Below are 15109 nucleotides of genomic sequence, written 5' to 3' on the forward strand. Positions count from 1 at the left end.
ACAGAAGCAACATGTTTAAGGAAGAAATAAATTGTCTGCATATGCTTCTTCTATAGGCAATGAAAAATTAAGCTGAATAAACTGTGCTCTTTAGTATTCTGAAATATAATCTGTGTATCTCTAGTCATCAATAGAAGAAATAAGAGTTGTTTAGACCTACATAATAATCAGTGTTGAAGGCCAGGAAATTTCTATAGTATCAGTTGCTTTGATACCTATTTTTCTGACCAAGCTTCCCAATAAATGTATAGAGTTTTTAAAATGAGACAAAACTTTAAAAATTATTGTCACTAGCAGGGAAGATTGGAGATGATTTTTAATCTTAACTTGGCGTTTGTTTGGGATGAACAGTCCTTGAGCACACAATTGGATTAAAAAATACCAGTCTATTTTCAGGAAAGAATTAATGAACAGTGGAGGGAATAAAAGGAGCAAGGGAAATATGCCTTGGCAAATCAAATGAGTCTCAGGCAGCACTGCCTGCTCCATCAAATCTCATTAATAAGGCTCTTTACCTATATTATAAAATTGATGCTGTATGTTCTCCAGTGAAGGGATTATTTTAAGGCTGTGTGCATTTGGACAGGAAAATAGTATATCACTGAGACAGGTAGCTGGAATGAGAGGTTTTTAATCATAATAAATTATTAATGAACAGTATAGGAGACACACAAACGTGCTTTATTTGGTAAACTGTGCATGTGTCTATTTGAGAAGACCATGCAAAATGTGTGGATGCTGAGAGAGGATATTTTGAGAATTTGACTCAGTTCTGAATAGTAAAGGCATCCAGCCTGGCTGTAATTGGTGCCTGTGGCAATTGTTGATACCCTGACTACATTAGCTTTCTGTGCCCTTTAGCAGAATTGGGATAACATTTCTAGTACTCGTTAAGCTGTCTATTATCAAGACATCATAAATATACACATTTAGAATAGATGATTTGCTATCCCAGTGCCTTAGAGCACTTAAATAAATTAGTTCCTGCTATTTGAGGCATTAGTGTTGCCATAATTATGCATGAAGCAATAATGCAATTAAAATTCCCTTCCAACTTCCTCAAGTGGGAATTTTTTTTTTAAATAATACTTGTACTTTTCTCAAAGTATACTTTAGAGCAGGTGGATGGGCTGTGGGGCTCAAAACAGCAGTGTGGGACTGTTTTACTCAGTTTGCCTGCAGCTCAAGTCAGTATTAACCAAGTATTACCATCTGTTGCGTTTTGTTGACCTCTGGAAGGAGGCAGCAGTCTTTAATTTTTTTTTTTTTATTGTTTCTCCTTGTCTAGTGGCAAAATGCCCACATCACAGCTGGCAGGGAGTGCTTCAGCACTGGGGTTTCTTATTTAAAGAATGCAGCCACACTTTAAAGCAGGAAACATGGGCTGGTTTTCAATTTGTAACATGTTCTACTTTCTTTGTGCACTGGCTTTAGATCTTTGCAATATCTGCTATAATAAAACACAGCAATATATCAACCCAGGTTTCAGCCTTAGGTCTGAATTTCTTTACATTTAAATTGGACCTCTTGTTCCTTGGGAGAAAAATATATATGTTGTATCTGAGTTACAAATAAGCTTTTCCAGCTTTTTTGGCAGCCAGGCAATAGTTAAAGTGGAAAGGTTTCTTTTTTTCCAGCCAGAAAAGTGATTTAATAACTTGGGTCCATTTGTTCATAGCAGTACTGGAGCTGAGCTCTGCAAACCCCTGGAGCTTGGCAAGCCAGGCAGACTTGGCAATATTTCCTACCAGCTTACTAAGTCTGAGTCAAGCATGGGTTGTTGCAGTTTAAAATATATGCAGTACATTCTGTGAACAGGAATGTTGAGGTGGAGAGCTGGGGGCTTTTTTCTTTGCTGACCTTAAAGGGTACCACAGTCTGTCTGCAAACAGCTGGTCCTTAAACTGTGCCTGACAATTGACAGCTTGTGTTAGATTTGAAATAAAAATATATTTTATGAGGACTATCTGATTTTACTCTTGATATTAAGGTACTGAGGAAGCATACAACATTTTTCTCTTTCGGTTGGCATTTGATAATGTGAATTCTCTGGAAAAGAAAAGCCTAGCTCTTAGCTTTCAGGGCTTTATAACTGTAAAAGCTTTTACCCTCTGTTTAGAGCATGTGGCACAGGGTTGTGTAAGCATTGGGATTGAAATTTCTTGCCCACCTAAATTTTAGCAGCCTTGAAACAGGGAGAAAACTTTTCTGTACAAAATACTATCAATGTTGACAGATGCTGCAGAAAACTAAACATAGTGAGGAGTAGTTGTCTATTTACCACAGTCAGATGCATAAATCTGAATATTATCCTATAATGATGGACTAATTTCAAGGTGGTTTTAACATGATCTTTAATGGAACCTTCAGCCAGTTAAGGTATGGTAGGAACTTTGTGTAGAAAGAACTGGGTTGCTGTGAGGTTATTTTTCACTTGTACTTTGATAGTCTGTCTTCTGCTTTGTAATTCATCGTAACACCTTTGCTTTTTCCAAGTCATATATTACTGGATCTTCATTACTAGTGATATTTTTGCTGGGCATTGTGATTCTGATGTTAGATTTGCCTGCTTTTGGACTTTTCTTCTAGCTGTGGGCCAGCTACAGAAAGTCTGGCTGCTTTATTTTACCCTCTTGATGGAAAATCTGAGATGTCTGTGGCTGGATTGTTAGTTGCAGGATGCTATGGTTTCAGAATCCATGGTTTCCTAAGTAGAATGAGCCAATGTCCTGAAAGGCCACATTTGCTACCAGACCTTTGAAGTTTGCTTTGCCCAGTGGGATCTAGAAAATTGAGCAGAGCACATGCTGAGGTTGCCAGCTAGACAGACTTCCAAGTTGTGAGCAGCTTATGTTTTCTAGGATTGGTGCCCTCATTCATGGTTGCAACTAATTGTAAGAAGCCTGGAGGTGATAAATGTTCATCATTGTGAAGTGTGCAGGAGTTTGCTTGTTTAAAGCTCTGTTTCTTCCTAGGAGAAGAAACCTTGAAGTTTTCTTACCTCAGAGCTCCAAATTAATTATGATTTTTGGATCTCAAGCTTTGTACCTAAGATCTTCCATATATGTCATTTGAAGAGCTTAGGTATACAATGGGTTGAAACACCAGTGGTCCTTAGATTGAGATTGAGAGAACAGCGTTCATTCAAGGTATCTATTTATAGTATAAGTGATGAAGAAGTTGGGATGTAGAACATGTCTTCCTTCTGTCCTTTGTTTTGACAGAGCTGAAAACTTAAATGCTTATTTAATTTAAAATAATGCATGATGACAACTCCAGGCTGCTGAAAGGGTAGTGGGTATAGAAAAGTATGAACTTTAGAACTATGTAGGGTGACAGCAAAAGACAGACCCTGCTAGAGTGAGTAGCTCAAGGTTTAAAAAAATAGGAAATAAAAGTCTAAACAGGGGCCTACGGTGAAAGGCATAGCTTACAAACAAGTGAGTTGAGATCAGTGTCTTTGCTTCTCACCAGACAATGAGAGTACATTAGAATGATTAATTTTAAACGAGAATGGTGTTATAATAGATATAAGAACAGCAGTCGAGAGCCAGAATAAAGATTCGGCTAAGCTTGGTGTCTGATCTTCTGTGAAGAGTGGTAGTTATCTGGCAATCTCATCTACTCATCTGGTTCCCATCTTTCTGTCCATGATTTCTTTCTTAGCTGGCTTGTTGCATCCCCAGCATCGTCTGGCAGGCACTTCCACAGATCATCCAAGTGTTGTCTGAAAACATTGCACTTTGTGTAGCCTGCTAATTTAATGTCTTGCCACAGTGCCAATTTGAACAGCTTTTCCTTATTCTTGTAAATCTTGTAAATATTTTTATCTTCTCCTGAATTGTTTCTATCCAATGGTGAAGAGCTGTACCCTGTTAAGATATTGCAGCCAGTAAGACAATTGCAGCTCTTGATGTGGTATTATTATCTTCTGTATCTACTTTGCTAGTTATTCTATGTTCTTTTTGGGTGGGAGCAGAGGCCAGATGAGACACAGTTAAGGAATTGCTATCTGAGGTATTTTGTTAGGACACATATAGTGTGCAAGTGAGCTTGAGAATGAATAATGCTTTTAGGAGAGTGCTGTTATTCCTGAGTGACAGAATGGTGCCAGAAAAGATTCTGGGCAGTGTGTGCTGTGGGCTCTCAGTCTATTCATGGACATCACTTGACTGCTTTACAATACCTACTGCATGCAGTGCAATGTCAGCTTGTAAATGCAGAACAAAACATGTTGAAAGGCATTGGGGAAGGGGGTTGTTCTTGGAAATAATGTTGAAATAATATTCAATTAAGGGTTGTAGTGCACTGTGGAACTTAAAAGGGTCACAGATTTACAGAAATCCTTTTGTTATTTGTCAAGAGCAATGAATCACATTCAAGCTGTTTCAGGATGCCCTTAAACTGCTGATTATTCTTCCAGTTTCAAATTTCTTGGCAAAAGATAATTTGTTCCTGTCTTTCTTATATGCTTTCCTAAGCTTCTTTCACTGCTCACTGACTGAGAAAGAAACTTTGTTCCAACCCAGTAAAGCAGTATGTCTTTCAAAAAGCTGCTTAAATAAGCAAGCTCAAGGGAATGCTGAAAGGAGTTTACCTATGCACTGCTGCTTGCAGCATCTTCTGGGATTGTGGCATTACAGTCCCTTCAGGGGGAAGGTAACTTGGAGGACGTTGAGTCCAAGCTCTTGCTTCAAGTAGGCTGAAAACTAAATTCAAACCAGGTAGGTAGCTCAGGGTCTGTCCAGTTCGGTTTTGTAAACTTGTAGGAGGATGGAGACTCCACAGGTTCCATGAGCAAACTTTTCCAATGTTTATTAAATTGATAGTTTATTTTTTTAGAGTAATGTTTGCATCATATAGACAATAACATTGTCATATAATTATGATTATGTAACTAATAAGTTGGTATGACTGTAAAGAAGAGGACACAAGTCAAGCAGAGCATCCATCAGAACATGCTTACCCTGAAAATTCTGGTCTTTGTTGATCATGATGGAAACTGGGTTGGCTTCTGGCTTTGGGCATGCTAATTTACCAGCAGTAAAGATTTTGAAATAGTTTGAAACCACTTACTTTTTTAAAGTAATGATACAAATATAGCAAATTGTTCTATCACCTGAGTATTTTATTTTAAATAAGCAGTACTTTGGCAGTATTTAAGATGTAAGACTTCAGAAGAGAACTGCTCAACACAATATCTTAATGATTATTAAGATAATCATCTTAAAGCATGACAGCTGTTTCCACACTGTAGCCTGTGTTCCACATCCTTCTCTTCTACTGTAAATAGAAACGTGTACTGCAGTAGTAACCTAAAGCTTCTTGTAACTTCTCTGTGTTTCAGCTTTGGTTTGCTTTCGTTAATGGATTTTCTGGGCAGATCTTATTTGAGCGATGGTGCATTGGTCTCTATAATGTGGTAAGTGCTACATGTTTTAACTTCAGTGCTCAGGATTTGTATGTTGTTTTGTTGTGTCCCATTTCTCACAGGTAATTAACTGTCTTGAGTCTGTCAGAAAAGGTGACTTCATTTGTAAAAGCCATTTTAAATATCGCCAGAAGTAGATAGAAAGTTCATGTTGGATGGTGGTTTTTTTCACAAAAATACATGTGGGAAAATGCCTTGGAAGTGTTCATGCTTGGCTTCATATAACTTCTGTAAAACACTGCAGATGGAATTTAATTACTTCTTCAAAAGCATCTTCGGTCTTTCTACTGAATGTTTTGCTGACTTTTTTGTTCAAAATAGATACAGTCTTAATCTTTGACTTTTGATTATTTTTTTTTTCAGACCCTGTAGTAGTTACTTGCTCAGCGAAGTGTTATGCAGATGCTTTGAGTTGACTTATGCTACATTAGGTACAAAAAGGGAATTAACACTGCTGTGTCACCAGCTTGAATCAAGAGGAGGGTGTGTCAGTCCAGCAGTGACTCTGCAGAGTGCCACACATAGCATTATCACTTAACATTATTTAATCAATAACATTGATTATAGTCTGGAGCATATCATGGGCCAAGTAACATGGCATGTGCTGGTGGTTTTGACAGTGTTACCTTTGTTATGTTACTGACGAGTGGCCTGGTGTATGGATTTATAAGCTTCTAGGATGCTTTATTAGTGCTGAAAAATAGTTTGCATTTCTCTTTGGAGGGACATTTTTTTTTTATTTAAGCAGACTCATTTCAAATATGTGGTAATACAGAAAAAGCTAACAAATCCTCTCTATTGCTTAGTAGTATTAATGGAAACAACTTCTGTCAAATTAATCTCAAAAATGATGGTGCAAGCCCTCATATTCCCTGAGATTTTGTGTTCTGCATGAAAGATATTTATTCAAGGATTTCCCATTCCCTTGATTCTCTTCACCCTAGTTTCCTGACTGTTGCTCAGTCTCTGTCATTCCTGTTTAAATATTTGCATCTATTATCTTTAAACCTGTTTTGATGAATCTACTTACCCTACATAAAGCTCATGGATGAAACACATCATCTAGAATCAATGAAGTAGAAATTAACCTTTGTTTCATAAGATTGATATTTTCTAAAATTAGAACTGGTCCATAGTCTTCCTAAGCTCATGAAGAATCAAGTGCTGGTGGGATATTAGGGACTTGCACAGTTTGGAAGAATTAGATTTCAAAGTGGGTTTAGCTCAGTCATTCTCTTCTGTGGAGATTAACCCTTTATTTCATTACTAGTCTCACAATATTACGTGTAAGAAAACACAGTAGTGTTGTAATTCCTGCTGTTACACTGGTTTACCTTCATAAACAGAAGCACTGGATTAACTTCAAGTTACAATTGTGAATGTCCCAGTAAACATCTGGGGAAATACCTTCCTGTGAGGTGAAGAGAACACATGAGAACCTGGTCTTTTTTGAAATATATTGTGCCAGTGATTTAGTTTCTGTTCTCCACCACCAACCTACTGCCATTTTAACAGTTTATCACTGTATGAGTGAAAGAATAGAGTTGGATCTAGGTATGTAATTACTGATTCTCACAAGTCTCCAGTCCCCAGTGTTGCTTGCTCTTTGTCGAGTCCCTGACTGCCAACTCACTGCTGGTGGGAACCACAGCCCAACTTTTGTAAGCATACACACACTAGAAACAGTTCATAACTTCAAGCTGCTTTGTAACTTCAAGAACACTTCTCAAACCTGTTAAAATACATGTATGTATAGGATTAGAAATTATTTTTTCAATGTGAACTGTCATGTTAAAGGAAGTGAATGTAGTATTCAGCCGTGTGCACTGGTATTATTTTCACTCTGTGCCTGAAGTGCAGCCTGTAAGAAACGTGAATACCCAAGCTGACTTTTACTGAGCTGCCTCAGATCCTGGAAACACTTTTAAGATCAGCAATATGGAACTCAGCAGAGGCCAATTTACTCTGCTTCTGGCAAAGTGTCCTGCTGCCTCTCCTGGAAAGCTTCCAAGCCTTGGTCATCTATGCATCTGCCCATACCACAGACACACTGCAGTTAATTTGTTCCTATCAGTTCACGCCTGCCTGGAGAACCCTCAAAGTACCATAATACAAAATGGCCTTTGTTTTTCAGTAGATTTTTCTTTAATGTGATTTCCACATTTGTTTTGTCTGTAAACTTAGCTTTGGTTAGATATAATACATATTTAATTATGGCTACAACTGCAGCTGTATTTGAACCCATTCCCACAAGGTACTTTTGATAAAGTTTGTCTTTCCTTTTCAGTCTGACATGTTTTACCCTTACTAGATTAGCTTGTACATCAGAAACTAATGATGCTTAACTTCTTGGCTTTAAGCTAATTAGTTAATGGTATGAATTTCTTTCATGCACCTTTTGTTCATAAGACAATATTTGGGAATTATGAATTGCAGAAGTTCATGTTTGAAGTTGTTTGGATGTTGGGAAACTATGTCAAATAACACACCAGTTAGTAATAAGTTTTCACAGGGGTCTGTGGGAATTATACTATTGTCTAGATACTGAAATATTATCTGAGATCCACTTAAGACTAATAGCTGCTTTTAATTAGCATTTGATTTCCTTTCAGATTTTCACAGCGCTGCCACCCTTTACTCTGGGAATTTTTGAACGATCGTGTACCCAAGATAGCATGCTTAGATTTCCACAGCTATACAAAATCACTCAAAATGCACAGGGGTTCAACACAAGGGTAAGTGAAAGTTTGATTCTTTAACCATGAACATGTGCTTATTTTCCAGGTCTTTCTCATCAGAAAATAACTTAATCCCCACTGTTACTTCTGCTTTATGCTAGAGACTGAGATGAAAATCGGTCTTTTGCACAGTTATTCTCCAGGGATGAAATTTTTTAATTTATAAAAAGTCCTGGTTTTTTAAATAGGGATTTTTTAGTATGGCTTCAACCAAAACTGCTCCTGTGATTTTAAGTAAGATTTGTATCTGAGTATGATTTTTCAAGTCACAACTGATGATAAATGGTGACTATCAATTTCACAGGAACTGGATAATATTGCCTAGAGTTTCTTTAATATTCAAGCTATCGTAATGCTCTCTACCTGCAGGGTATGTTCACAAATAGTATAGCTCTGTTCCCACAGTTCTTCTGGAAAATAAAATTTTAATTGGTTTACTTGGACTTTGAGGTTTGAAGAACACCTTTTGCTTCATTTTGCTATGTAAATGCTGGAAAATGTCAGCATTTGGAATTGTCTTAATGTCATAACAGACACATCTAAATCTACTTCTAAATCAAGGAAGCTATGTGCTTGCTTTGCTTAGAGAGGAAATGATAGTGTATGTAAAACTCAAGTTTGTGCAAAATGGCATTATCTGTATGTTAAAAGTTCTAAGGTATTAACTATTTACCCATTCAATCAAAACAACATTTCAGAGTACAAAAAAAGTCTGTTAAAATAATTCTTTGAGGTAATTACAGAATGACTTCATCATTGTTTGCTGTGTTTTGATAAAAGTGTTAAATTGCAAGCGTGCTTGTCTGTTATATTTTAAGTGGTTAAAATAAAAGCATCTAACTGGACTGGTTCTTTATTTTCTTGTGAAAGAGCAGAAATTGTAGTAGGAAATAGATCCAGCAGAAGTTTAGGTATTTCACTTCAAGACAGACATTGTCTGACTCTAAACTATACAATGAAGTGTTTGTTGGAAGTTTGAGAGAGGTCAAGAGTTTTGGACTTTACTGAAGACGTCGTTTGTTTTCCCTCAGGTTTTCTGGGGTCACTGCATCAATGCCCTGATCCATTCCATCATTCTTTTCTGGCTTCCACTGAAAGTGCTGGAGCACGGTAAGGGCTTTGTTATTTCTTAGGTCAGTAACTGATGTTCAGTCTTACAGAGCCAGTGTGTTTGCAGAACGAGAGGACAAGTCCCAAGGAAATAATGCTAACAGACAGTTCAGTAGGCTGTAGCTGCTGAACTTGGCTACTAACCTTATATCTTTCAGAACTTACTCTAATTTACTCTAATTATTGTTCATATAGAGACTTTAATACATACAAAATTAAACTGTTGCTTTGCCAATATGTCTTCTGCAAATACCAATCAATGTTCTATACAATACCTTTTTTTTCTTTTTTTTTTTTTTTTTTTTTTTTTTTTTTTTTTTTTTTTTTTTTTTTTGGCAGTGGGTTGAGATCTCATCTTTTTACACTGTAATGTCCTTACAGCAGCTTTATAGCTTGTTAGATGTTTCCCATTCCATAACAAGTACTGTGGAAAAAAGTTAATTGCCTGGAATGGAAGTAGGCCAGATTAAGAGTCAGAGATATTGGAGAAATTAGATGTTTGTTCTAAAAACTAGGCTTATTTGGTCTTGCTTTCCATGAAAGGTAAGGGAGCTATGTGATATTTCAAGAAACAGTAAATCCCATATAGTTCCTACCTAGCTTTGCAATGTAGTTGTGTGGGCAGGAGAAACCAGGGAACGTGTGTTTTTTTCCTTTCATAAGAAATAGGACTAGGTCAAATGAGGAGTTTTAAGGTGATGGGAGGTATTGGTATGATAGTATTTTTCTAAATTCATTAATTTTTCAAAACGGAACCTTTTTTTTTCTGGAAAATGCTAATTTCAAGAAAACCTCTCAGCTCCAAGATGGATTAATCAATGAGGATGTGACTGAAAATTGAAAGGAGGGGGAGGTGAATGCTTCTATCAGAGGCATGACTGTAAAGATACTTGTGGGAGGCAGGTTCATGTTTCTCTGCTTGCCTGAGTAAAAAATAAGTATTTTTTTAGTGGCAGCTTCACACAGTGTCTGGGCAATGCAAGAAGGGGATTTTCCTTTACTTCATATGCAGGCTAGGAGCTTGGTTCAGTTTTGGGGGAGAGGTTGGATTTTTATGGTTGATTGGGTTTTGATTTGGGGGTTTCGTTGTTCTGTTTCACTACTTTTATGAAGAATGGGCTCTTTAAATCTAACTGAAGAAATTGTAGGCTCATGTCTGCAGTGGTTACATTTTAAGACAAATTCAGCTTTTGTTTTAGTCTTCCAAAAGTTTTTTTGAACTGATTCCTAACTAGATCATGTACTTCTAGTTTCAACAACTGAAATGGTAAGACTAGAATACTTGCCTACTAAAATTGTAACTTTGAGTTGCTTTGAATAAGTTGCTTAGCTTGCTTTTCAAATAGGAATGAATACTGAATTTTCAAGTTTCTCTGTGTTTCCAAGTGAAAAGGAGATTTCAATGCCAGAGACAAAACTGTGCCATTCACACTGGGGTGTTTTTTAACCTCTCAGGTTCCTTAGAATGTGAAGTGCATATAGACCATGAATGGGCACTTGTATAGCTTTAGAAATAAATGTTCACTGAGTGTCCTGCTGTTCTCATTAGCAGAAATATCATTCCTTTCAGGGCTGCTTAGCCTCCCAAAGTGGAAGGTCAAAGAAATCACTGGGAAAAAAAAAAAAAAAAAAAAAAAAGGCATGAATTTAGGGCACTAGAATGTAACTTGGAAAACATTGAGGCTTACACCAATAATTATTCAGTTACTTAATTGTGCACTGTGATGTTTCACTAGAGCAAGATACTGAGAGATTCATTAGGTCAGTTTATTTGAGATCTATTGAAACCATTCAAGCATACCTTTTTCTTAATAAATTGAGACTTCTGGCATCATCCAAGTTCATTGACACTAGAGGAAAGAGCAAAGTGAATGTTAAAACTTGATGTGTATTTGTGAACCATGTGGCAAATGCCTGAAGCTACAGGGTACCAGAGAAGGACTTGGACTGATAAAGATGCCAGTGGCCAGAAACCAAACTTGTTTCTAACCATTACCTCAGACTTTAGCTCCTGTTGTAGTCTTAGTGACTAGCCTAAACGCTGCTGTCTTAGTAGTTTGGGGTTCGTAAGAGAAAACAAAGCAGGCATATAAAACCAGCAACTTCTGGAAAATATTTACAACCTGTCAGTTCTTTGAATGCAAGAACATGTAGCTTTTGTAAAAGAAAACCATTTTGTGTAGCCTGGGGTAACTGCACCAAAGTACAGTAAGCTGGGCAGTCTTCACCAGAGATTTCAGGGTGTCAGGGACTCATCTCTGCAGACTTAAAAGTTTACTGATACCTGAGGTCCTCCTTAGCTGAGTAGATGACCCTACTTTAAGAATGTCAGATTCAGTTTTGCAAATAAATCTAGCAAAGTGGTACCCTCATAGTTGAAGCACTGTGCTAGGCACTATGTGTTTAGGAAAAGGTCCAAGGTTTTATCTTAAGCCTTTTTCATCCCTGCTGTTTGTGTATTTCTTTAGCTGTTGTCTTAAAGCCTGTGAAAATAGCAATACTTATCATGCTTGAGTAATGCTTGAAAGCTCCTGTGAGTACAAGTTCATTTGGCATTAGTGTGGCTGTCGAATGTGTTTAAATGGTATCCTGGTTTTTATTCAACAAGGGCTAAGAAAGACTAAACAGACATTTGAAGCATTGCCAGGGTTGGCACTTTCAAATGATAGATTAACATGTACTTAGCCTTGTGCACACTTCACTAGAGAAAGGGTGTGTGGAGACTAAATGCTGCTCAGCTACTGAGTTAACCTCCAGTAAGATATTTCAGATGTTATATGTGTCTTTTATAGGTGAAACTTTTGTAGGTTTTCTTGATTCATCTGTTTGACCACGACCAGGTGTTTTACAAGCTTTTTTCTGACAGGCACCACAAATAATGGGATTTCTTAGAGGTGTCAACAAGAAGCACAGAGCAGATAGTGACAGGAAAAGTCACATACCTCAGTTTCTATAGACAAATTACATGTCAGGTTCTGGCAAACACTTCCTCTTTTGCTAGGATGGTTCCTGGCAACCAGGATTATGGATATGCAGCATTGTGTCTCAGGTCTCATGTAGCATAACCTTCTGTATTGCCTTTATCTCACAGCTTCTTAAAGGGCTTTCAGATGTTCTAAAAGGCAAGGTTTAGACTGGTTATTTTGTCCTGAAAATCTTGTTATTTCATCCATTCTGTTGATAAACTGGTAACAAATATGATTTTCTTTCTTTCAGATGCAGTATTCACAAATGGCCAGGGAATTGACTACTTATTTGTTGGAAACATAGTTTACACTGTAAGTTTGAGTATCCTAGCAATTTCTAAGTGGTGGAATTTCTTTTACAACTGTTTTTACCATCAGAAAGTGGTGTAAACCGGAATAAAATGTACAAGTGAAATAAAATCATATTTACATTGTGTATGGGATTTTTCCCCCTTCTTTTTTTTCTTTTTTTTTGCTTTCAGGCATGCACCAACACCTGTTGCCTTATGCTTTCCCCATCCCACACTGCAAAGGCTCTGGGTTGGTACCTAAATGGTAGTAACTTTTTGAGTGTAAAGGGGAGAGTTGAACACCTTTGAATTTGAGAGTGTTTGTATTGAAGTGGGGTTTTTTTCTTCTTGCCTTGCAGTATGTTGTAGTCACTGTTTGTCTGAAAGCTGGCTTAGAAACAACTGCATGGACTAGAGTAAGTACTCACTGGTATCTTTTACTGGCACACTTTTCTCCCTATTGTGTTTTAATACTTAAATACTAAAACTCATTTCAGTCTTCACTGTGTTAATTGTATCTTTCACGTAAGGGTAAAACTGCTGAGCCTTCTAAGAACTGAATGTGAGAGGAGAATGAACTTGTAGATGACATTATACATGTGATGAAAAAGCCTGTTTGAAGTGGGAAGAGAATGCTAGAAGTATATCACCAACATCTTCTATAATATTTAAATAGTATTTAAAATTGAGCAAATTTTGCATTAAATCAAAACACTGTTGTAATCACTTACGGAAGTAAATCAAGAAAATCATCTTATTCTAGTTCCTATGACAATTAGTGCAATAAGGAATAAAAAGGTGTCTGTCCATAGACAAAGAACTGGGCTTTGAAAACATATTTGAAGCTAGTAGGAAGCATTAGTTACTTCACATTGGGTGAGATTTTTTGTTTGGAAAGGGGAAGATGAAGAGCTGCAAAACTGGGTAACTGTCCTGCTAGCAGACTGGAAAGAAAAACAGGAGGGAGACACACAAAAAAAAGTCATTTCACTAGCATAAATACCCCTTGTTCAAATTTAAGAGTATGTCTTAAACTGATTTGTTAAACTGATCTTTACTTTTTTTTTAATCATAAACTCAGGAGTTTGCAGCTGGGATGCATCAGTCCAAGGTGCCTTGAGCCTTCTGTCCAGTTACTTGGAAGTAGGGCTGTCCCTTAGGAGAAGGTGTTGAATCCTTTTGGGAGAGCAGTGCTGGTGTGAGTCTGCCCTTGCATGGGGTTGGCTGTTCCTGAAGACTGATTCTTGCAGCAGCAACATTGTGGTGCTTGTTCTTTGGAAAGCTGAGCACTACAGTTGCTTACTGTACCAGGGCTTCATTTTAGTCAAAATCTTGATGTGAATTGTCCATAGCTTTCAGAAAAGCAAGTGGACTGAAAGGATAAAATGCTCCCTTCTTCCAAGTGTTAAAAAATAATCCTTCCAGTCTCTTAGTTTTCTTTCACATAAACACTGAATTTAAAAAAAAAAAAAAAAAAGTTTTTTGTTTGTTTTTAAATAAAGCAGTTGCTGGTCAGATATCTTGTGTGAGCACTAAAAAATAAAATTTTAAAACACATCTTCCTGCCCACTATGTTTCTCCAAGAAGGGCCCTACCCATGTCCTGCTCATTAGCCCAGCACCTTTTAGGGTTGAACAAAATTCCAATTTACTTAAACTGCCTAGAAGAGTGTTCTTTCCACCATCTCTGATGTTTTGCTGTGTGAATGCTTCTACTGTAAGGCAACCTCCAGTTACTCCCAGCTATCTGCTGGTCTGCACTGGTGCTTCAGACTCCTTGCTTGTTTATTTTCACTGTCTGTACTGTGAACAGAGTTCTCCTCTCAGAAGATGCTTAGAGCTTCCAGAGGGGAGAGTAATCATTATCTCCTTCCAGATGTTTGTGTCTGTCTCACAGTGAGCAGAACACAATACTCAGATACTTACTTGGTTTTTAGAAGTACTCTTTGAAAAGTCAAAAAATGCAATCATCAGATAGAACACATAAAGCTGAGAACTAAGCAAACACACTGTGTCCACCATAGCAACCAATGTGTGAATTCATTCCCATGTTCCTAAACCAGTATGTAATTAGTAATTAAGATTTATGCAGGTACTTCTCTGAATTGGAGCCAAAGTCATCAGCCACAGGAGTTGTTGGCATCCAAAAAAGCTGGAGCCAATAATGAGCTCAGTTGCTTGTTACAACTCAAATTACTGATTTCATCCACTGCTGTGTAAAAGTGAAACAGCTTAAATCATTCTGAACATCAAAATAGTTCAGGTGTGTAGGAAAAACAGTTTCCTTGCATACAACTGAAACAACATCTGTGCTGGATGTGTTCTTTGTCAGTTTAATCTGACTTTTATTTACTCTTTATATGTAGACTACAGAACCAGTAAAGATGTAAACTGCATTACATATTAGTACATCACTTAGGACATCTTTTAAGTCAAAAAAAGCAAAGCTGATCAATAGATGTTGATTGTGATAATGAACTGCAGAGCACTGAATCTTCTTGAAAGGCAAAGGCATGCTGCACATGGCTTGTATGGATACAGTCTGCCAAAAGAGATTTGTCCATGTGAACTTTAA

At 37.2% G+C, this 15109-nt stretch overlaps 1 protein-coding gene across 1 annotated transcript in view; it reads left to right on the forward strand.

Moving 5' to 3' along the window:
* The window catches only part of ATP8A2 (ATPase phospholipid transporting 8A2), a 276235-nt gene that overhangs the window by 166704 nt on the left and 94422 nt on the right, over positions 1-15109 (forward strand). The window contains exons 27-31 of the mRNA XM_030458567.1: positions 5348-5422; positions 8044-8166; positions 9201-9279; positions 12496-12557; positions 12895-12951. Coding sequence (XP_030314427.1) covers positions 5348-5422; positions 8044-8166; positions 9201-9279; positions 12496-12557; positions 12895-12951 — 396 coding nt within the window. The remainder of the gene's footprint in view (positions 1-5347; positions 5423-8043; positions 8167-9200; positions 9280-12495; positions 12558-12894; positions 12952-15109) is intronic.

The sequence above is a fragment of the Calypte anna genome, chromosome 1 (assembly GCF_003957555.1).
Source record: "Calypte anna isolate BGI_N300 chromosome 1, bCalAnn1_v1.p, whole genome shotgun sequence".
NCBI classification, from domain to species: Eukaryota; Metazoa; Chordata; class Aves; order Apodiformes; family Trochilidae; genus Calypte; species Calypte anna.